General features: G+C 44.5%; 1 protein-coding gene across 1 annotated transcript in view; it reads left to right on the top strand.

Annotated features, from left to right (window-relative positions):
• The window catches only part of cpamd8 (C3 and PZP like alpha-2-macroglobulin domain containing 8), a 158,073-nt gene that overhangs the window by 126,417 nt on the left and 6,909 nt on the right, over positions 1–24,747 (top strand). The window contains exons 37-41 of the mRNA XM_060845992.1: positions 3,757–3,831; positions 6,340–6,445; positions 8,152–8,262; positions 23,049–23,261; positions 23,804–23,878. Of these exons, the coding sequence (XP_060701975.1) occupies positions 3,757–3,831; positions 6,340–6,445; positions 8,152–8,262; positions 23,049–23,261; positions 23,804–23,878 (580 nt within the window). The remainder of the gene's footprint in view (positions 1–3,756; positions 3,832–6,339; positions 6,446–8,151; positions 8,263–23,048; positions 23,262–23,803; positions 23,879–24,747) is intronic.

The following is a 24,747-nucleotide window of genomic DNA, read 5'->3' on the forward strand; positions in this document are numbered from 1 at the left end:
AAGGGTCTCTTCTGTGCTGTGTGACACTGACCTTGGACACTCCAGGGACACACCCCCTCACCCCGGCCTGGACATCCTGCTGCTACGATTCCAGAGTAGTTTTCCACGGTCTGATTGGAGACGGTGTGTCCTGTTTGGTATTTTGTGAAGTGGGGAAGCAGAGCACAAGGGGATGGGACAGTCTGTTCATGCTGTTCCCAGCTGTGGCTGTGGAGATGGTTGGAGCTGTTCATCACATCAGCCTGTGAAATGCAGCTCTCACTGGGGAGCACCATTCTCCGTGGCGCCAGAGTTACAAGAAAAGATCGTAAACTGTCTGTCTGTGGCGAGTGACTGCCTTTCCATCCATGAAATATTATCTACAGGTTTAGGGGCCTGTAAAACCCCAACACCAAATTAAAAGGGGCTCTTTACTTGCCTCAGATGGAAGTTTAAGTTGCGTGCATTTATCATGGGGCTTTATTAGATGGAATGTTTGTACCAGTCAGTGTTTTATGAAGTTTCTCCAGAGACTAGGTAATAATTCTTGTGATGAAATTGCAAGAGGCAAAATCTGGACTCTCTGGCTCACACAGACAGACATTGCCTTGTTACTCTGTGTGTGTCGTTTGTGATTCCCCAGTTGTTCCTGCCCATCTCGGGTTAATGAGGTTGCCCTGTCATTGTCCAGTCAGAGCATGAGGGAAACATAGACACAAACAGGGTCTCATACTTAAGCGACTACAGCTGACACCGGGGAGTCCCATTAAAGACCCAACCCCCACCTCCGTTAAAATAAAGATCATTCAGCAGAGAGCCCGGGTCACTGTTATAGTTGGACATAACTTGAAACATTTCTGGCAGACTGGGGTTCTGTGTTGAAGCATGGCCCCAATCACAGGGACTGAACCAGTTACCTGTTAGATTGAGGTTCTGTTCATACTGAGATATATTGAGATATTTGAGAGCACAGTGCCCAAGATCAGCTCTGTGTCTGTGATGTGAGTCACCCTCTGCCGATTTGAGGCTAAATCTTTTATAACTTACTGATTATACACTTCTGCAGTATTGTGTTTTGTTCTAGGCTCCAACTTCAGGATGATGGAGTTGAGGAGAGGTTAGAAAAGATCTTACCAAAATGTTATCCTAAACAATTACGTATAGCGATTGTAAAAGCTGGAATTATTCTCAAGCAGAGCAGAAAAAGTGAAATGGAGATTTAGTTGAGATGTTCAAAACCACCAGGTGCTGTTTCCCCAGGCAGGAGGGTCTGTTCCCTGGAGAAGACAGATTTAAGATAATAGGAAAAGAACCAGAGGGTGAAGTAGTTTTTATTTAACCATGAGTTGTTGTGATTAGAAGCATACTGTCTGAAAGGGCCAGGGAAGCGAAGTCAGTAATAATTTGCAAGAAGAATTTGATAAAGATCGGAATGGGAGAAAGAGCAGAAAGTGGGTCTAATTGAAGAGCTCTTTCAAAGAGCCAGTACAAAATCGATGGGTCAAATGTCCTCCTGTGCTGTGAGATTCTGTTATTTTGAGCATGAAAGTAGATGTTTAGCCTCTGGATAACCTTCCTGAAAATGTGAGTGTCCTGTCTAACTCCGATGATCCTCACTCTAGCAAGGTTTATAGAAGTCTCCATAGTCCCAAATTGCTGTTATCTCATTAGAGACCGATGGTTGGTGGTGGCTTACCCTGCAGTTTATCAGCTCTCAGTTATTAATTTCCCAGTCCTATCCTCAAGGGTTCCACCCTTACTTTAGTGACTGTCTTGTATATACATCAAAGCTCTCCTTTTTTTCATATTTCTTGCCAATTTACTTTCATAATCAATCTCCTCCCTTTTTTATTTGTTTTTAGTAATTGGCTGCTGGTTCCTAAACCAAAAATACCCAATCCTCTGGTCTCCCACTTGTTTTTGCAACTTTGTGTGCCATAGTTTTTGGTTGAATGATCACCTTGACTATTTCTATCACTGGGTGGAGCATTTTTCTTATCAAGTCTTTCTTTTTGACTGGAATAAATATTACTGAGTGTAATACAGTTTCTGCTTATCTACTGACCTTCTCCTCAATCTCTTTTCCCAGTCCACTTTACGCTGCTTTTTCTTCTGTCCTCAGTGTTTGCCTGTATTTAAGTTGTGGACCCTGGTTTGAGACTGGAGTTGCTCTCTCTCAAACTGAATTTGAAAAATATTGTGTTCACTAGTCCCTAGAGGATTCTTAACCACAACATTTCTGATTAATCCCATCTCATACACATTACTAGATCTAAAATAACCTGTTCTTGGTGGGTTCTGCAATGTACTGCTCTAAGAAACAATCCCGGATTCAATCTACAAGTTCATTCTTGATGTTACCCCTGCCCGGTTGATCTGTCTAGTTGTTATGCAGATTAAAGTCACTCATGATCATTCTCATACACCTCCATTATTTTCCGATTTATACTTTGTCCGAGAGTGAGGCAGCTGTTCAGAGACCTACAGGTGACCTCCTTTCCCTTACTATTCCTTATTTCCAATTGATTCCACATCATGATCTACTGCACCTATTGCACTAACAATCCTTCATTAACAAAGCTACCCCACCTCCGTTTCCTTTTTGTCTATTTATAGGTAACTCTGAATATCCTTGAATATTGAGTTCCCAGTCTTGATCACCTTCTAACTATGTCTCTGTAATAGCAATGAGTCATGTTCATTTCTTCCAAATAGTGCCACCAGCTCATCTACCTTATTACAAATGCTGTCTTCATTCAGATTAAGAGTCTTAAACTTTTAAGTTATCATCATTTGACTCACTCTGCTTCTAGTTTTTGCTGCACTCTTCTGTTTAAATATTTTTTACCTCTTTTTGTCACACTTTAAATGGTAGTTGCCTATGTAAGCTTTATAATAAGTAGATACATCGTATGTAACAAAAACATAATTTATAATAAATATATTATCGTACTTGTCCAGCAGAGATACTGCAAAGTCCCCAGCACCGGGGGAGAGAGAGAGAGAGAGAGAGAGACTGATTTCTCAAAGGCACTGTGAGCATTTAATCCATACCTCTCAACCACAAGTTGTTTTTACAACTAGTATTATTGACTGGTTTTGTAAGCTAATTGATCAAAAAACTTTTAAGATTCATCACTAATTCAAAGTTTGATCATTATGCCCCTTTATCTAAGGAAAGACAGACTGCCATTGGAGGCTCACTAAGCTAATACTAGGTAGAGAAGGAACTGCCTAACGAGAGGTTGAGTAGATTGGGCCATTACTCATTGGAGTTTACAAGACTGAGAGGCAAACTTATTGATGCAAAATCCTTTCACAGGAAGGGCTTTTGCCTGAAATGTCGATTCTCCTGCTCCCCAGATGCTGCCTGACCTGCTGTGCCTTTCCAGCATCACACTCTCGATTCTGTCTCCCCTTGTAGGTGAGTCCAGGACCAGAGGGCGTCATCTCTGGGTGAAAGGTCACCCATTTAAGATACAGATGAGGAAGGAATTTCTTCTCTCAGAGGCAATCTGTGGAATCTTTGCCGTGAAGACTATTGTGACTGTGTCAATAAATATATTGAAGGCTGAGTTTGCCAGATTTTTAAACAGTGAGGAAACCGAGGGTTATGGGAAAAAGGCAGGCAAGTTGTTTTGAAGTTTATTAGATCAACCATGATCTCACTGAATGGCACAGAGGTCTTGATGGGTTGAATGGCCTCCTCCTGTTGCTATATCTTATGGGCTTATGTCTAAATGAGAGAAATGTAACTAAACTCTCTGTTCTTCATAGCTGCTCCTGGGTAAACAAATTGAACTAAAACGATATGAAGTGGATGGAAGAAAAGTTCTGTTTTATTTTGATGAGGTAAGAGAAAAATTTTCTAAAGAATAAATAAAATAGCCATGTTGCTAGGAACAACCTAACAAGAGACCTAGAGATTTTAGGTGCACCTAAAAGTGTGTGCTAAGGAAGGCGTTTGGCAAGTTTGCCTTCATTGGTCAGAACATTGAGTATAGGAGTTAGGACATCATATTGCTGTTGTACAGGACATTGGTGAGGCCCCTTTTAGAATACTGCATTCAATTCTGGTCCCCCTCTAAAGGAAGGATGTTGTTAAACTTGAGAGGGGGTAGAAAAGATTTGTAAGGATATTGCAGGAACCGGAGGGTTTGAATTATAAGGAGAGGCTGATTAGGCTGGGGCTTTATTTCCTGGAGCAATGGAGGCTGAGGGGTGACCTTATAGAGGTTTATAAAGTCATGGAGGGGCATGGATAGGGTAAATAGACAAAGTCTTTTTCCTAGGGTGGGGAAGTCCAAAAGCTAGAGGACCTCGGTTTAAGGGAAGAGGGGAAAGATATAAAAGGAACCTGAGGGGGTAAGATTTTCACACAAAAGGTGGTGCGTTTATGGAATGAGCTGCTAGAGGAAGGGGAGATGGGTACAATTATAATATTAAAAAGGCATCTGGATGGGTATATGAATAGGAAGGGTTCAGAGGGATATGAGTCAAATGCCGGCAAATTGGAGTAGGTCCGATTGGGATGTCTGGACTGTGCCCATGCTTGTATGACTCTCTGACCCTATGTGCTCAGTCAACTGACCTCTCCAGGATATGTTGGGTTAAAATCAACACACCATTCAACTAGTCCAGACGATGTTTGGTGTTACTTTACAAACAAGCAGTATTTAATCACGGAAAACGGGCCTTATTCCAAATCTCTTCATGCCCTGTCCTTCAGTGACTGAAATGACCTCCTGTTCATTGCAGCCCTGGCCTGTGTTTGCATCATTGCAGCCCTGGCCTGTGTTTCTTGCTCCACTCTCACAGTGAAGAGAGGACAGTGGCAAGTCTGCCTGGCATCACCAGAATTATTCAATCTCTGCATGGAACACCTCAGAGAATTAGACATATTTCCAAGGGCAAAAATTAGAGACCAGAACATATATTTCCAATAAAATAAAACAAAGAACTGCAGAGGCTGGAAATCTGAAACAAAAACAGAAACTCAGCAGGTCTGGCAGCATCTGTGGAGAGAAAGCAGAGTTAATGTTTTGGAGTCCTGAAGAAGGGACTCAAAACATTAACTCTGCTTTTTCTCCACAGATGCTGCCAGACCTGCTGAGTTTCTCCAGCAATTTCTTTAAATGTGCAATATTCTGACAATGGAGTGCTACTGAAAGAATCCAAAGAGGCTCTGAAAATATTGTAGGTAAAGTACAAGCTGGGAATTTAGAATATGGATTGAGACCAAAAAGACACACACTGGAAGTTAGAAGGACTGAGTGAAGGTTGAAGTTGATGGTATTGCACTCGAACCAGTCGATGAATTTGTCACTTTAGGAATAATAACAACAGATGATGGCATGTGAGGTGCAGAGGAAGATTGGAGACAGTAATTTTGTGACGGTGAAGGATGTGTTAACAACAAGAAAACTCGAGCTTGTAACAAGGAAAAAAATCATCAGATGTAACATTCGTCCCATTTCCCTGTCTGCCTCAGAAACCTGGACAATAAAGAAACATCTTTGGTAGAAATTGAGGCCTTCAAAATTCTAAAACAGTTTATTTCTTTCTTTTGAGGAATGTTCTTGCGATGATGTTCTGCCGTTTTGAACCACATCATGAACTTTCCATGACTAACAAGACCTGGCACTGGACTAGAGTTCTAACTTTCCAGCCCAGAGGTGGGGGAATACCCTCCATACACAACAAAGGAACAGATGCTTCAAAGTGCAGGACAAAAAAAACTCTCAAAAACCAATGTTCAGAAAAGAAAGCATCAATATTTTAGCTGTATGATCAGATCTGAAAGTTTCAGTGATCTCTACCAGAGGGGCAAAAGAAAAAGGTGTTTACCTGGGCACAGCTGGATGATTGATAGCAGGGGGGTTGTAGTTGCGCTGTTGTGGGTGTGTGAGGGTGGGAGAGGTCAGACAAATGTGGTACCAGGAGAGCAGGTCTCCTGGCTGGAGGAGCTGCACACAGCAACAATAACAAAAAGCACTGAGTCACATAACCTGGTTGTTATCGTGTCGCTGCTTGCCACGCACTTCAGCCTTCACTCGTTCCTTCCAAATCCCTTTGTGCTCCGTTTTGGTGTTTGGTCTCAATCTGTATTTGAAACTTCCAGAATGTGTTTTACCTACGTTACTTTTAGAGCAATCTTCTAATTCTGTAAGTAGCTGTACAGTATCAGAGTATTGCAAATTTATAGAAGTTTCTGTGTGCTAGTTAACTGTCATATTTCTTATCCAAGGACTAACAAAGTGCCTGAGATATTGATGTTGTAGAAATGGAAGCTCTTTAATTCCTTCAATTTTGAATGAGGGAGAATGTGAACCTCCTGATTGTCTCCCCCTGTCTGTTCAGATTCCAAGCCAGTGTATGACTTGTGTCATGTTCGATGCGTACCGGGAGTATATCATTGGGAAGACCGCTCCAGTCCCAGTCAAGGTGTATGACTACTATGAGCCAGGTAGGTTCGAGCAACTTGGACGCAGGGTGGCTCCGTAGGTAGGGGTCTCCCTGAATTGAAAATTAATCTTCATGACACAACTTCCAGCAATTCTGCAGGAAAATCCTAAGGAGTGTTTAAATTGTTGCCTAGTAATACATTATTTGTTTAGCTAAAAAAATCACTATTTGGAAAGGGAGACGTTGTTCAACTGGCAACCGAGTATCATCCATTTGGCTAAGGAAGAGTGTGTTTGCGGTGTGTTCACTGTGGGAGGGCATTACAGGGAGGATGGGCATGAACAGTATCCAGTGTGGGGTGTGAGGAGCCACCTGATCAAAGACTGCACCCAGACAGAGTGAGCAACATTTACTTAGTGTGTCTTGGTGAGTGTGATATTGGTAATTGGAATGGATTTGGGACTGCGTGCGTATGATCCAGCAAATAATCCGACACAATGCAGCAGCTAACTGTTGCTGCTGACTCCCTGCAAACCCCCTTCCTGGCCATGGAAAGTCAAGGACACAAACCTTCTCACATTCTATAGGAATTTTTCATCGTAAAATGTGCTGGAAAAATGATCTGGAATCCGCTGATCTTCAGATTTCTTTCTTCTATAAAATAGATCTACTTCATATACTGATCTGAAATGTGTGAGCCGGTACTTAAGGTCAAAAACTTAGGAATTTTATCAAAAAGGTCTAAACTAAACGATTTGTTCTGCTGCAGAGGTTATATCTGGAATCATTTTGCTTCAATCACAATCCCGTTGACAGTTCACACGCAACTGATAACTAGGAACTCGGCTAACTCTTGCTGTATTCCTGATGAAGGGCTTTTGCCCAAAACGTCAATTTTCCTGCTCCTCAGATGCTGCCTGAACTGCTGTGCTTTTCCAGTACCACTCTAATCCAGAATCTGGCTTCCAGCATCTGCAGTCCTTGTTTTTACCTAAACCTTACACAGCAAGATCCCATTCACAATCCACTGGACTGGACTTGGTAGTCTTAAATCTTAGCTAGTGATCTGCATTTTAATCTCCTAACACCTGCAGAGTCAGGTGGAGCTTAGTAATGATGCTTTTGAGTGTGGAACCTGGTGATATTACAATTTGGACAAATTAGAACATCCAGACCCAGAGTTTAACAAATTACAGACGGCATGTGAATGCAGGAAAAGGGAGCAGCTCATCAGCGTGAGTTAATAACAAGAAAGAACTGAACAGATTCTAGTCAATAAATGGGAATCTTTTCTTTCACAAAATACTGAAGTGAGACCTAGAAATTTTAATGGGGGAGTTGGGGCGGGGAGGTGGTTAGGTAGGTGATAGCATTTTCTAGTTTGAACTGGGTGGACCTGCTGCTGTGGGGAGGGTCATAAAGAGCATAAGGAGACAGTGGGGGCTGCAGATGCTGGAGATCAGAGTCGAGAGAGTGGTGCTGGAAAAGCACAGCAAGGCAGGCAGTATCTGAGGAGCAGGAGAGTCCACGTTTCAGGCATAAGCCCTTCAGCGGGAATTCCTGATGAAGGGCTTATGCCCGAAACGTCGATTCTGCCTGACCAGCTGTGCTTTTCCAGCATCACACTCTCGACTTTGGGAGATGACACTGACACATTGTGTTGTTAATGATTCAGTCTGTGCAGTATTGTGCTGGCTCCTGTGGGTTGTCTGTTTGGGTGATACATATCGATGTGTGGATGATGACATGCTGCTCTTGCTCCTACAGCATTCGAAGCAACCCGTTTTTACAACGTGAGTGAAACCAGTCCTCTGGCGCGTGAGCTGTGTGATGGGACAACCTGTAATGAAGTTGAAAGCTCGGCCAATCAGTGGATAGGTATGTGTTCAAACCTGACTGAGGATGTAAGAATGATGACCCAAAAAGTCTTGTTTACAAGAAAATAATTTATTCTCCAAGTCAAATGAAGCCAGTGCTGTTGCTGTAGTGTGAATATTGCATCCCTAATGTGCTGTGAAACAGTACATATTAAGTCCATTGATAAGATTAGAATTCCTACAATGTGGAAACAGCCCAATCAGTCCACACTGACCCTCTGAAGAGAAACCCACCCAGACCCATTTCCCCTGACTGATGCACCTAACTCTATGGCAATTTAGCATGACCAATTCACCTAACCGGCACATCTTTGGACTGTGGGAGGAGACCAGAGCACCCGGTGGAAACCCACGCAGACACAGGGAGAATGTGCAAACACCCATACAGATAGTCGCCCGAGGCTGGAATCGAACCCAGGTCCCTGGCGCTGTGAGGCAGCAGTGCTAACCACTGAGCCACCGTGCCGCTCCATTCGAGGAGTCTCAGTGAAATTCTTTAGAACAAAGGCCTGTTGAGGTTCTGTCATAGAGTAAATTTGAGATGGAGATTGACAAAGATTTAACCAGGAAAGTGATCTTACAGTGTGGAAACAGGCCCTTCGGCCCAACAAGTCCACACCAACCCGCCGCCACCATGACCCACTCCCCCACATTTCCCCCTGCACCTAACACTACGGGCAATTTAGCATGGCCAATTCACCCTGACCTGCACATCTTTGGACTTTGGGAGGAAACCGGAGCACCCGGAGGAAACCCACACAGACACTGGGAGAATGTGCAAACTCCACACAGACAGTCGCCTGAGGCGGGAATTGAACCTGGGTCTCTGGCGCTGTGAGGCAGCAGTGCTAACCACTGTGCCACCATGCCGCCCACTAAGTGGTTAAGGGTTATGGAGACAAACAGGAAAGTGGAGGAGTATCAACTCAGCCAATATCGCACTGAATGGCAGACCAGACTTGATGGGCTGAATGGCCTATTTCTGCCCCTATGTCTTGGTTTTCAGGTTTTATAGTTTTAATGAATTGCTTTGCTCTGGAGTTGTTGCTCCAGTTGCCAGGGTGAATGGTGAATGTCCATCGCATTCCTGACTTTAGAGATGTTGAAGGAATTAAGGAGAGCGGGTGATGCTCTGCCCAGTCTCCTGCCTATCCTGTTCCTGTTGATGTTGTAGGCCATTCAGCCCCTCAAGCCTGCTGTGTCATTCTAGTCAAGCTAATCATCTGTCTCAATACCATCTTCCTATTTCCTTTGATGTCATTAGGAATGAGAAATCTATCAATCAGTCTTGAATTTATTTAATGACTGATCTTCCACAGTCTCTGGGATAGAGAATTCTAAAGATTTGCCACCACTGAGTGAAACATTTCCTTCTCTTCTCACTCTGAGACTGTGTTGACTATGTTGCCTGGTTCGAGACTTGTCTGCTGGGAGAAACATTCTTTCTGAATCTAGCCTTTAGAAGGCTGCCTTATGATTTTATAAAATTTCACTGAGATTGATGTGGTTGGTCTAGTTCGTGTCTAGGTCTGTCCATGGTATCTCAGTGAAGGCCATTCGGCCCCTGATGGTGCAGATGCAAGTCAGGGGGATGTTGCTGTATGTTTTCTTATCAGGGATGATGATCAGTTGCTCCTGGAGTAACAGGAACTCTACTCACCTGTTGTCATTTCAGGTTTTTCTGTTGATGTGTCATGATGAAAGAATTGTGAATGGAGTTCACTCTAAAGATATCAATTAATAACCACAGTCCTTGGGGTTCTTGTGGTACAGTGGTAGCATTCCTGCCTGTGGACTAGGAGGCCCACGTTCAAGTCCCATCCATGCCAGTGATGCCATAGTAACATCTCTGAACAGGTTGTTTAGAAAATATCTACATTTGGGGCTGGAAAGTCCAGGTTCAAGTCCCAGACACACATCGCAACCTGTCAGAACAGATTGGTTAGAACGTCCATCTCTGCTAAAGCTAATATTAAAAAAAAACAGTAAATTATAGTTAAATCTTAAGAAAAAAAGGAATGAAAATAACCCCAGTTCTGAATTGTAAAATAGCAGGAAGGTCATTATTGAAGCAGTTCGAGATGGTTCATTTGAAGGTCCTTCTTCACCCACTTCCTGTGCCATCATTGATGAGGTCTGTTGTGTTTTCTTCAATAGTTGAATTTTGCAAAGTTTGCTTTCCAGCTAGCTGGTTTTCTAGAGATGCTTCAGCTTTATACAAGTTTTGTGAGACTGACACCAAAAATGGGAGAGATAGCTAGGTTTTTCTGAAAGTCTAAATTAGAGTGGTGCTGGAAAAGCACAGCAGGTCAGGCAGCATCCAAGGAGCAGGAAAATCGACATTACAGGCAAAAGCCCTTCGTCAGGAAACTTTTGCCTTTGCTCAATGACTGAATACTCTACCCATAGTTAAGATGGTATAAAGTTAAAATCTATCACTGAGACTGTTGGAGGTGCCTTTTTTCAGATAAACCAAGGCTGCCCTCTACGGTGGATCTACCAAAATCTCAATGTTTTTGAATTGTGTCTTGTGCCAGTATTTAATCCTTCGACCATCACCACTAAAAACAAATGGCCTAGTTCTTAATTACTTTGCTGTTTGTAGGAGATTGTTGTGGCTCCAGTATTAAAGAAAGACTATATCTTTCATTGGTCAAAAACCACTTTGGGGTATCGTATTTAGAAAAGCCTGCACCACTGAATCTGTGCAAACTGTACCTTGGACTTTGGGTGTGGATGAGTTTGAAAAATGTCAAACGCATCCTCAGAATTGCCTTCCCTCAGCTGCTGGTTTCAGGCAATTAACTGCAAACAAACACAAGGCCAGAAATTAAAATTCTGTGGACCTCATGCAGCTGAGGTGAAGTCAGGGGCCCCTAAAAAAAAACAATGCGGGTTATCCCATAACAATGTCAATTACAATCAGGGCTTAAGTCCCTGTGGATCTATAAATTTATAAAATTTATAACTACCCAAGCAAGTGGCACCTCCATTGGTTGCAGAGTTTAATCAGAGTGGGACAGATTTACATGGACAATTACCATTAGAAATATGAACAAGAAGTGCCCTTCATTGCTGCAAATAAATGTTAAAAACCTAATTATTAAAGAAAAAAAGTCTGCTTGTGATTAAATACAAAGTAAATATCAGGGGCATTGGTTGGCTGTGATCACTCTCAACTTAGAAAATATTTTTCCACTCTTTCCCTTTGGTAAAGAAATTCCTGATTCTGATCCGTTGCCAATCCCTGCCCTTTGACCCAGTGACAGGATGACAGCCCCTGTCCCCCACAGCCCTCCTGGGCTCCTGATAGTGAGCACACACCTGGGAGTGGGGCCTCTCTGCAGCTCGTTAAAGCTGACCAAAATTTATATAATCTCCTCAATCCCACCCAACCCCCATCTTCTCTAATCATTGCCTGAAGATCTTGGTAAACAAGTCAAGCTGCTCCTGTACAGACCTGTCCCCTGAATCCATTGGTAATTTACAGTTAGTCTCCATGAGAAGCAAGCTGTCAAACCAGACCCCTCTCAGCATGTTCAAGCTTGAAGCAGTGTCTCACTGAGAGAATCATTTACAAGGCAGGCTTGGACCTCCTCATCACAGGTAGTTTATAGCCTGGCCTGGTGATGTTTTGTAGTATTCTGGTTTCTTTTAAAGTTACCTCATAGCTGTCAACTGGGAACTAATGAAACACAGCCCTTTTATAATAACTACAAATTACTGCTGCACTGTCTGAGCGTGCCAGCAGCTGCTTCAAACCCTACAGTCAGAACGTGGCATTGTTACAGCATGAAAGGGGTATTCATTTTGAATCAAGCTCATTAAATTCACGAGGAAAGCACGATGTGTTCTTCAGTCCTCAGGCCCACTTTGCTCAGTGGTCAGTGCACACTGGCCCCAACTTGTGTGACACAGAGCAGCGTGGTCCAGGCTTAATGCATCAACTCTCCTCCCTCTGCCATTTTTGTTAGTTCACAAAGACAAAGAGGTCCAGATTCAGTCAGCAGCCTTGTCAGGGGGCAGCACCCTGTCTCTGGAGACTGGGGCATGTATCCCAGTGCAATACTGAAGGGGTGCTGCATTGATGGTAGTGCCATCTTTCTGCTGAGTTGTCACATACAAGTTTCATCTGCCCCTTCAGCTGGATGGAGAAGAACAACAGGACGGGTTTCCAGTCACTTGGCCAACATTTAGTTATAGAGTCATATAGCACAGAAACAGACCCTTTGGCCCAATGCATCCATGCTGACTAGGTTTCCCAAGCTGAACTAGTCCCATTTTCCTGCGTTGGACATGTATCTTCTAAACCTTTCCTGTCCATGTACCTGTCCTAATGTCTGTTAAATATCGTCATTGCACTCGTCTCTGTGTTCAATTCTCAGCTTTTTGTCATGCATCTGCTTGTGGGATCTTGCTGTGCATTTATTGATTGCCACAATTATGTTAAAATATTTGCTACTTCTGAAAAAGTGACTTGTTGGCTGTGAAGTGCTTTGGAGTGACCTGCAGTTGTCACAGGTGCTATTGAAATGCAAAATCTTTCTTTCACCTTTTGGGCTGGCTGCTCTCTGCATGTTCATTGGGACATAGCGAGTTGAATCAGGCAGGGTTCCAGTTCCTAATCCTTGTCCTGACGGTAGGGATGCAGGGTGAGGTTCTGTCTCGCTGTCTGCAATACATTGATCTAGCAAGAGTAGGCACTTACCAAAATCCTTCCAACCAAACCAACAACCACATCTTACATTTAGATAGTGCCTTTAATACAGGGAAATGCCTCTCAGGCATGTTCTAAGACAGAATTCGATGCTAAGCCACACCAGCAGATAAAGGACAAAAGACCGAAAACATTGTCAAAAGATTTAGCCAAAAGGAGGTGCTTTTCAAGAAGTGTTTGGAAGAGGGAGAGACAGAGACAGAGAGGATTAAGGAGGAAATTCCAGAGCTTGGGGCCCAGGCAGCAGAAGGCACAGCCACCATCAGTGGGACTGTTACATTCAGCACTGATCTCGCAGCATTGTGGGGCTAGAGCGGGTCACAGAGGTGGGGGGGGGGGGGGGGGGGGGGGGGGGGGGAGTGAGGCCTCAGAAGGATGTGGAAATAAAATTTAAACCTTTGCAGTGATGGGGTGGGGGGGAAGGAGACAGTGCAGGTCAATGAGTACAGGCCTGGTCTGGGGTTAATGGGCTTTGCTTGGTGCAGCACAGGGAGGGGGCTCTGGAAATTAAGTGCATTCCTTGGTAAGTGAGCCGTCACGCACCTTAATCTCTTCTGGAGGGTCAGAGTCAAAGCAAATCGGTGCCGGGCAGAGCCTGCTGCAGCTGCCCCAATGATGTAACTGAGAAACATTAGTTGGGTTTTAGAAATGCCCCTTGGGCATAATATAACAGTTCCTGTTGGCATGGCAACCGAGCTGCTCATAATAAAAGAATAAACAAATACTCTCTCGTGCAACCTCGAGACTTCCATCACCAGTTGCTAACATCTTTAAAACAGACAGGAGGAGAATTTCATTCCCTCTTATATCACATCCCCAACAGCACCTTCCAAACCCAGAAGTACTTCTATCCGGAAGGACAAGGGCAGCAGATACATGGGAACACCACCCCCTCCAAACAAGTTCTCCTCCAGAAGCCACACACCATCCTGACTTGGAAATATATTGCCGTTCCTTCACTGTCACTGGGTTTCAATCCTGTCATTCCCTCCCTAAGGGCACTGTGGGTCTACCTAGAACACATGGACTGCAGCGGTTCAAGAAGGCCGCTCACCATCACCTTCATGAGGGCAGTTAGGCCCAGGCATCCTGGTCTCGCCAATGATACCCATGTCCCACAAATGAAGAAAAGGTAGTTGCAGGAAGGAGGTACTGTCCCTGGAGAAAATGCAGGGCAGATTCAGCAGATTGAAACTGGGTTCTAAAGGGTTACATGACGAGCTGCATGGGCTGTTCTCGTACTCCCTTAAGTCAAGAAGATTAAGTGAAGATTGAAACAAGGGGTTTAGGTTTAAATTAAAATCAGGTCATTAGGGATGATGTCAGACAAAGGGGAGTGGAAATCTGGAACTGTTTCTCATTTCCCAACTCTCTTCCCCCCCCCCTCCCAATGCACATGATAAAGCTGTGAGTAGGTGGAGGGGCTGAATTAAATTTGCAGCTTTCATAGCTGTGACTGAGAGGCCTTTGTCCGATAAAATCCACAAGCAAAGGCCAAATTCCAGTGACACTGGCTGCCTTCTCAAACCCAGTCTGTGTGAACATCTCAGCAGGGAAGCTCAACAGGTGATCTGAGTGAGGGAGGAACGCGAGTGACGCCAAGAATTATGTCATCCTCAGAGTCTTCATCTTCCCTTCATTATGGGAACAGCAATCATTGTCTCATTGGGTTCAGAGTGACTGTGGAAAAAGACAGTGGCCTATCTGGAGTTGGGATAACTAACTGGGGCAGAGACTTCGAATAGAACTAGGTCAAAGAGACTTGAACAAAAGGTTGCAGGATTAAACTGTAGCTGAACAATGTGATGGTTCAGGTACAGTTACAGTATATTCCCTCCAAAGGGAAAGGTAGGACAGGTAAATCCAGGTCTCCCTTGATGTCAAGGAAGGTAGATTCCTGATGAAGGACTTTTGCCTGAAACGTTGATTTTCCTGCTCCTTGGATGCTGCCTGACCTGCTGTGCTTTTCCAGCACCACTCTAAACTAGGTTAAAAAATCACACAACGCCAGTCCAATAGGTTTAATTGAAAGCACACTAGCTTTCGGAGCGACGCCCGAAATTAATTGGAACCTAGTGTGCTTCCAATTAAACCTGTTGGACTATAACCTGGTGTTGTGTGGTTTTTAACTTTGTACACCCCAGTCCAACGCCAGCATCTCCAAATCACTCTAATCTAGACACTGATTTCCAGCATCTGCAGTCCTCACTTTTGTCTAAAGGAGGTAGAGATTAAATAAAGAAGAAAAAGTGTATTTATGACAGATGTCATTTAGAAAATTCAATTCAAAACCAACCTGAATACAAAATATTCACAGGGGAAGTGAAAACCCAATATCAGCAAAAAGGGACTATGATAAAAGACTAGCCGGTAACATAAAGGAAATCCCAAAGCCTTCTGTAAGCACACAATAGTGAAAGGATGGTAAGAGGAAGGTTAGGACTGATTAAGGAACAAAAAGGTATGAACAAATGGAATCCAAGGGCATTGCCGAAGCACTGAGTGAACATTTCAATCAGTTTTTACTGAGGAAGGAAATGTTAGCCTGGTAATAGTGAGAGAGGAGGAAATGCCATCACAACAAGGAAGTATTGGTTGAGCTGTTAGAGTTGATGAGACATTAGCCAAGAACAGATGAGATGCATCTAAGGATATTGAAGGAAGTGAGCGTGGAAATTGTAGAGGCAGCGATAATAATCTTCCAACCCTCCCTGGATTCTGGGGTTGTGCCAAAAGGCTGGAACATTGCAAACATTCCTCCCATTTTCTAAAGGAAAAGCCCAGCAATTACAGATCATTCAGTTTAACGTCCGCGGTAGGGATACATCTAGAAACAATCATTTGAGATAGAATTAATAGGTGGAAAGTATGGGATAATTAGGGAGAGCCAGCATGGATTTCTTAAGAGAAAATTGTGTTTAATTTGTTAGAGTTCTTTGAACAGATAACAGTGAGGGTCAGTGGGGGGTAATGCTGTTCACTTGGTGTTCATGGACTTGCAGAAGGTGTTCAGTTACTGCGGCATTTCAGAATTGTTACAAAACTCGTAGACATCAAATAAAAAGGACATAGTAACACAGGATACAGAATGAAGGACAGGAAACAGGAATGATTAATGGATATGTTTTGGACTGAAGGCAGGTTTGTTAGGGAGTTCCCCAGGAGTTGTTTTGCTTTTCTTGATTTATATTAACGATCTCAACCTTGGCATGTACGGGATGATATCAGTTTGTGGGCAATAAATTTCTTGGAGAATTCTAACCTGGAAGGAGGACATTGTAGAATTTCGAAAGAACATCAACAAGTTGGTGGATTGGCAGCAGATGGAGTTCAGTGCAGAGAAGTGTGAGGTGAGACATTTTAGAAAGGAGACAGTACAAAATGAAGGGATGACTGTAAAGGATTTGCAAGAGCTGAGAGACCAGAGAGGTTGCATGTACTTGAGGAAAATTTCTTTCACCAGTAGGATGATGGGAGTCAGGAATACACTATCTGGGAGGGTAGTTGAGGTGGGAAATTCCTCAACACTTTTAAAAAGTACTTGATTGAATATGAAGTATCACAGCATTCAAGGCTATAAAGCAGACATGTGGGATTAGTGTAGATTAAGTGTAATTTTGACGGTACAGACATGGAAAACTGAAGGGCTTCTTTTGTGCTGTATGATTCATAAACTTCAGTTAGAAAGACAAATGGAGAAGTTGAGGCAATTTTTCTTGGAGAGGGAAAAGCTGGGACAAGATTGGACAAATGCTTTCAAAATCATGAGAAGTCTGCAGAGACTAGATCAGGGGAAACTGTTCCCGCTCATTAAAGGATTGAGAATCAGAGGGCATAGACTCAGCGAGTAGTTAGGGTCTGGAATGCTCTGCCTGGGAATGTGGTGAAACATTCCAGAGGGACATTAATTTGACTTAACTTATCATTCAATGTGTAGGATTTGAGGGAACAGCACTATTCACCTAGCTGAAACAGCGTGTCTAGACTGGATGAGTCACAAATGGCTACAATCTGTCATCTTACACCATAATAATTTGCTGGATCTAGCTCCGAAGTGGGGAAGTTTGCCGATGTTCAGCTTCATTTGCAACTTCTCCAATTCTGAAGCAGCCCGTGTCCAAATGCTGCAAGACCTGGACAGTATTCAGGTTTGGGCTGACAATTGGCAAGTAACATTTGTGCCGCACATATGACCGGCAATTACCATCTCCAGGCATAGAGAATGAATCTCCCACTATCAACATCCTGGGGTTACCATTGACCAGAAACTGGACTCACCATGGAAACACAGTAGCTACGAGATTAGCTCAGTCGCTAGGAATACTGTGGTGAATAACTCACCTGACTCTTTCATGCCTCTCCACTACCTACAAGGCACAAGTCAGGAGTGTAATGGAATACCTCCCCACTTACCCAGCTCCAACAATACTCAAGGCCTGACACCATCCAGGGCAAAGCAGCTCGCTTGGTGGTACTACACTCCCTCCATAACCAACGCTCAGAAGCAGCAGTGTGTACTATCTATAAGATGCACTGCAGAAACTCTCAAAGGTTCCTCAGACAGCATCTACCATCTAGAGGGTCAAGGGTAGTAGATACACAGGAACAAATTCCTCTCCAAGCCATTCACCATCCTGACTTGGAAGTCTATTGCCGTACCCTCACTGTCACTGGGTCACAGTCCTGGAATTCTCTCCCTAAGGGCATTGTGGGTCTACCTACAGCACATGGACTGCAGCAGTTCAAGAAGGCAGCTCACTCCCACTTTCTCAAGGCATGAGAGCTGGGCAGTAGATGGTGGTCCATCCCATGATGTCCACACCCTGTGAAAGAATCGAACCATATTCTGTGAGCAGACACTCTGTGTGGATGGGAAAGAGTTTGGCAATTCTTTGTCACACCCTGAGGATGGTCTAGAATAATGGTACTTGCTTCCTGTTCCATGTAGCTTGGAGTGTAACCTGATTTTTGAGAGGGTGGTATCCTAGTTAAGTTGTGAAAAGTTTTGTGCATTGCTTGACCTTTCTGCTGATTATGACAAGTTTCTTTCCTGTTGGGCACTTGTATCTGGGGCTGGAGGAGGGACAGTCGGTGATTGGTCATCAAGGCACCAGTGACAATGACTCTGTGAGCCAGACTAAGGGATGATGACAAACTGATTTCCCTTAATTCCCTTCAGCAATGTTATCTGAGGATTCTGTATCAGCTTCCAATTGAAGGCTGACACCATTCAGTTCTACTCATGACCCATTCACTCAGCCACTCCAATCCAATCCAGTGCTGCAGATTGCCAGCTTGTTTATTCAATATCAGCTAGTCCTGAATTTCCTCCAGTTAAATCTTCTGAAGCTGAATCCAACATCTTTGCAGCTGCTACAAATTGCAATCCCTTGCCATCATCACTGGGTAACCAAGAGGCTATGTGAGCTGACCTCAGAAGCTCTCTACACATCCACACCAACACTATGTCTGCCCATTGCATCATCATCTCCAACTAGCTTCAGCTCTTCTACTGTGGAAGCCCTCATCCATGCCTTTATTATATCAAGACTGAACTATCCATTGGGTCTGCTCTCCCATATGATACCCTCTCAGGCCTTTAGCTTGTTTAAACCTCAACTAGCCTACATTGTAAATGCCCCCAAACCTTCTTTCCTCATTACCTGTGGGCTCTCTAACCTACATTGACACCGAGACTAGCAACATTTTGAGATTAAAACTCTCTCATTTGTTCATATGGTCTTGGTGTGGTGATAGAACAAAGAACAAAGAAATTTACAACACAGAAAAAGGTCCTTCAGTCCTCCAAGCCTGAGCCGATCCAGATCCCCTATCTAAACCTGTCGCCTATTTTCTAAGGATCTGTATCCCTCTGCTCCCTGCCCATTCCTGTATCTGTCTAGATACATCTTAAATGACGCTATCGGGCCCACCTCTACTGCCTCTGCTGGCAATGCGTTCCAGGTACCCACCACCCTCTACATAAAGAACATTCCACACATATCTTCCCTAAACCTTTTCCTTCTCACTTTGAACTCATGACCCTAAAGTAGTTGAGCTCCCCCACTCCGGGAAAAAGCTTCTTGCTATCCACCCTGTTTATACCTCTCACGTAGACCTCAATCAGGTCCCCCCTCAGCCTCTGTCTTTCTAATGAAAATAATCCTAATCTACTCAACCTCTCTTCATAGCCAGCGCCCTCCATACCAGGCAACATCCTGGTGAACCTCCTCTGCATCCTCTCCAAAGCATCCACATCCTTTTGGTAATGTGGCAACCAGAACTGTACGCAGTATTCCAAATGTGGCCGAACCAAAGTCCTATACAACTGTAACATGACCTGCCAACTCTTGTACTCAATACCCCATGCAATGAAGGAAAGCATGCTGTATGTCTTCTTGACCACTCTATCACCTTGCATTGCCACCTTCAGGGAACAATGGACCTTGACACCCAGATCTCTCTGTACATCAGTTTCCACCAGGGATTTTTCATTTACCATATAGTTTGATCTTGAATTGGATCTTCCAAAATGCATCACCTCACATTTGCCTGGATTAAACTCCATCTGCCATTTCTCCGCCCAGTTCTCCAAGCTATCTATATTCTGCTGCATTCTCTGACAGTCCCCTTCACTATCTGCTACTCCACCAATCTTAGTAATCTGCAAACTTGCTCATCAGACCACGTATACCTTCCTCCAGATCATTACGTATATCAAAAACAACAGAGGTCCCAGCACCGATCCCTGTAGAACACCACTGCTCTCAGTTCTTCACTTGAGAAACTCCCTTCCACTCCTCCTCTCTGTCTCTTGCTGCCCAGCCCGTTCTCTAACCATCTAGCTCGTACACCCTGGACCCCATGTGACTTCACTTTCTCCATCAGCCTACCATGGGGAACCTTATCAAGTGCCTTACTGAAATCCATGTATATGACATCTACAACCCTTCCTTCATCTATCAACTTGGTCACTTCCTCAAAGAATTCTATTGAGTTGCTAAGACATGACCTTCCCTGCACAAAACCATGCTGCCGATCACAGCACATTTTCTTCCAAAAGTAAATAAATCCTAGCCCTCAGCATCATTTCCAGCAGCTTCCCTACCACTGATGTCAGGCTCACACGTCTATAATTACCTGGATTATCCCTGATACCATCCTTAAACAAGGGGTCAACATTAGCAATTCTCCAGTCCTCTGGGACCTCACTCATGTTCAAGGATGCTGCAAAGATATCTGTTAAAGCCCCAGCTATTTCCTCTCTTGCTTCCTTCAGTAACCTGGGATAGATCCCATCCAGACCTGGGGACTTGTCCACCTTAATGCCTTTTAGAATACTCAGGCTTCCTCCCTCCTTACCCGACTTGACCTCGAGTAATCAAACTTCTATCCCTAACCTCTACATCAGCCATGTCCCTCTCCTCAGTGAATACTGATGCAAAGTACTCATTAAGAACCTCACCCATTTTCTCTGACTCCACGCCTAACTTTCCTCCTTTGTCCTTGAGTAGGCCAATCCTTTCCCTAGTCACCCTCTTGCTTCTTATATACAAATAAAAGGCTTTGGGATTTTCCTTAACCCTGTTGGCAAAATATATTTCATGAGCCCTGTTAGCCCGCTTAATTCCTCTTTTCAGTTTGGTCCTACTTTCTTGATATTCTTCTAAAGCTTTATCTATTTTCAGTTGCCTAGACCTTATGTCTGCTTCCTTTTTCCTCTTCGCTAGTCTTAATTTCACCTGTCACCCATGGTTCCTTAATCTTGCCATTTCTATCCCTCATTTTCACGGAGGCATGTCTCTCCTGCACTCTCACCAACCTCTCTTTAAAAGCCTCCCAGACATCAAATGTGGATTTACCCTCAAACAGCTGCTTCCAAACCACATTCCCCAGCTCCTGCCAAATTTTGCTATTGTTGGCCTTTCCCCCAATTTAGCACTTTTTAGGACCACTCTAGTCTTTGTCCATGAGTATTTCAAAGCTTACGGAATCACGATCACAGTTCCCAAAGTAATGCCCTACTGAAACTTCAACCACCTGGCTGGGCACATTCCCCAACACCAAGGCTAGTAATTAATTACCTCTTCCCAAGTTGGACTACTTACATACTGCTCTACAAAACCCTCTTGCAGGGTCCTTAAACCTCTAACACTAAGTGAATCCCAGTCAATGTTGGGAAAATTAAAATCTCCCATCACCATCCTGTTGTTCCTACGTCTTTCCATAATCTATCTCCCATTCGTTGTTGGGAGGCCTGTAGTACACCTGCAACATTGTTACCACACCCTTCCTATTTCTGAGCTTTGCCTATATTGCCTCACTGCTCAAGTCCTCCATAGTGCCCTCTTTCAGCACAGCTGCTATATCCACTGTCCAGTAATGCAACTCTTGCTCCTCTTTTACCCCCATCTCTATCCACTGGAAGCATCCTGGAGTGGACAGATGCCAATTATGCCCTTCCCTCAACCAAGTCTCGGCAATAGCAATATCATGCTCCCAGGTACTAATCCAAGCCCTAGGTTCACCTGCTTTACCTACTACCCTTCTTGCATTAAAACCGTGTACCTCAGACCACCTGTCCCTTTGCGTTCATCTGCTCCCTCCCTACTCTTCCCATTAGTCATACTAACTTCTTATCCAGTTCCTTACAGGCTTTAGTTACTACCTCCTTACTGTTCACTAGCCACCTCATTTGGTTCCCATTCCCCTGCCGCATTAGTTTAAACCCTCCCCAACAGCATTAGCAAAAGCACCCCCAGGACACTGGTTCCAGTCCTGCCCAGGTGTCGACCATCTGATTTGTAAAAGTCCCACCTCCCCAGAACCAGTCTCAATGTCCCAAAAATCTGAATCTCTCCTTCCTGCACCACCTCTCAAGCCTGATAAGATTGGATTGGATAAGCCTCATGCTGTAGGGAATTTGAATTCAGTAAAATCTGGAAGAAGAAGCTGGTGTCATTGGTAATGTTATAATCACTGTTAATTGTCATAAAAACTCATTGGATTCACTAATGTTGCCTGGTCTGGGGCATTTTTAGGAATAAGGAAAGGTTAGATAGACTGGGTTTGTTTTCACTGGAACGCAGGAGATTGAGGGGTGACCTGATGAAATTGTATAAGATTGTGAATGGCGTGATAGAGTGGAAAGTATGAGGCTTTTCCTAGGGTGGAGGGGCAATTACTAGGGGACACCGGTTAAAGGTGTAGAGTTGGCGCGGGGGGGGCGGAGTTTAAAAGAGATGTGTGAGGTAAGGTTTTCACACACAGGGTGGTGAGTGTGTGGAACGTGCTGCCAGAGGAGGTGGTACTGAGAACAGACACAACAGCACCTTTCCTATTTCCTGGACGAATAGGAAGGGAATAGAGGGATACGGATCCAGCACGTGAAGACTGTTTTAGTATGGAAGGGCAAAATGTGACAGCATGGGCTTGGAGGGCTGAAGGGCCTGTTCCTGTGCTGGATTGTTCTTTGTTCTCATATTCTTCAGAAGAACAAATCTGCCATCCCCACTTGGTCTGGCCTGCACGTGACTCCAGACCCACAACAATGTGGTCCTCTGTAACTCAGGATGAACAATAAATGCTGCTTAGCCAGTGACACCCACAACCCACGAATGAACAAAAACATCCTCCCTCCCTGCCACTACCTCCATCCTACACCTTCCCAAAGTGCTGTCATTCTGGCTTCTTTAACCTCTCCCCCATTGGTCATCAGCTTTCAGCTGTTCACCCCTAAAATCCCATATTTAAATATTTCTCTCTCTCTTTGTCTGCTCCTTCAAGTTGTTCCTTAAAAACGAACCTCTTTGACCAAGTTTTTGAACACTCGTCCCAATGTCAGCATATGCAGCTCAGGGACAAATATTGTCTAGTGAAGCTCCTCTGAAGCACTTTGGGATGTTTTATTTCATTAAAGGTGCTATATTAATGCAGGTTTCTATGTTGGGGGCCAGCCCATCTCTAAGCTGCCTTTGTAGTTCACCTGGTCCATCAAAGGGTGAATGGGCAGGCTGTTCCGACTGCTTTGAGCTGGTTAGCTTGTTTAATGTCTGTTCCATTTCTTCTAGGGTTTGTCCAGGCTGCGACCTGTAAGAATGTGTATGACTGTCTGGAAGAGGAACACTATGAGCTGTGCACATGTTACCGTGACTGTGGTTTTGATGGAAGCCCTGTTTGTGGCTCTGATGGGATTCTTTATCAGAACCAGTGTCAGATGGAGGTGGCAGCATGTCGAAACAATACCAGAATTGAACAGGTTACAGTGTCACACTGCAGCCCCAGTAAGAGATCTTCCAGTTTACTCCTTTTGGTTTCAGTAGCGGTGGTAGAGGAACTAGCTTTTTACTCTTTGGGCCCAGAGCTCAATTTAATCTAAACTGTGGGAGTGAATATCGCAGTCAGCTGGAAATCGTGGCAGCATCAGACCCAAAAAGATCCACTAAGTACTGACCACTTGACCAGATGGGTTTGGTCTCATCGTTTCAGCCTGCTCTCATCCCTGTCTCTGTATCACTCTATCTGACTGTGGGTTTCTTGCTGGTTGCCTTTCCCTCTGTCTCTCTTTCTCTGTCAGTTTGTCCACCTATAGTTCCTCACATCTAATTGGGTCTCTTTCTGCTTCTCTCTAGCTCTGTCGCTCATGCACTCTCTCACTATCTTACTCTCTCTCTCTCGCTCTATCACTCACTCTTTCGCACTATCTCTTGCGCTCTCTCTCTCGCTCTCTCTCTTTCTCCCTCGCGTGGGTGGTTTTGAGTTTGGTCTTTAAGGTGCACACGCTGCAGGATGAGGCTTGACATCTGTCTCTTGTTTCTTCACACAGCGGAGAGCGTCGCTCCAGAGACCGAGGCTGTGGTGTCACCGATGACATTGGACTTGACAGAACAGAGCCAGCCAGGTAGTTATAAACCACAGTGTATGAGCTTGTGGTGAGGGTCCCAGTGGGACCGGCAGCTGCTGAATGTCTCATTGGGCACTGACTGTGTGCCCAGACTGGGGCGGGCGGAGCAGCTGGGGGAGCAGGGAGGCTTCCTCAGCTTCATTCCAGCTTCCCCCCGACAACCCACTGCACTCAGACCAGTCTGTCCCAGGGTGGAGCCTGTAGCCTCACCCTCTTCACCATCCCCAGGGTAGAGCTCATGCTGTGCACCCCCACCTCTGCCCGGGCAGTCACCTGCAGCAGTGACAGCGAGTTCTTTGTGAACAATCACAGTGCAGCTTTCAAAAAATCCAACAATAAACAGATTTAAACGGTGTGATTCTGGCTCAGTGGAAAGGCTGGGAAAGCCAGGATTGTTCTCTATGGAGCAGAGAGGATTAAAGGGAGTTTTAATGGAGCTGCTTAATATCAAAGGGTTTCAGTGGCGTTAATGAAGAGAAACTGTTTCCAGTGCCCAGAGAGACACAGGTGGAGGAGAATTGGCTAAGGGACCAGAGGAAGATGTGGTTTTTGTGTTACACAGCGAGTTACAAACAGGGAACAGCCAGGGAATTCCTAGAGGCATGGCACTCATCCACAGATTCAATCAATAAGCACATCGACCTGGACCCAATATACCGGCCACTGCAGCGGACAGCTGGAACTGACAACTGGAAGCAGCAGATTCAAACCACTACAAATGCCGGAGGAAAGATCACAGAGGCGCTTCACAGGAGGCTCCCAAGCACTGAGGATGTCACCTAGACAGGGGACGAAACGTCTGCAACACAAATTCCCAGCTCAGCGAACAGAACCACAACAGCGAGTCCTTGTTATCCAGAACGCGC

This window comes from Hemiscyllium ocellatum, chromosome 28 (assembly GCF_020745735.1).
Source record: "Hemiscyllium ocellatum isolate sHemOce1 chromosome 28, sHemOce1.pat.X.cur, whole genome shotgun sequence".
NCBI lineage: Eukaryota > Metazoa > Chordata > Chondrichthyes > Orectolobiformes > Hemiscylliidae > Hemiscyllium > Hemiscyllium ocellatum.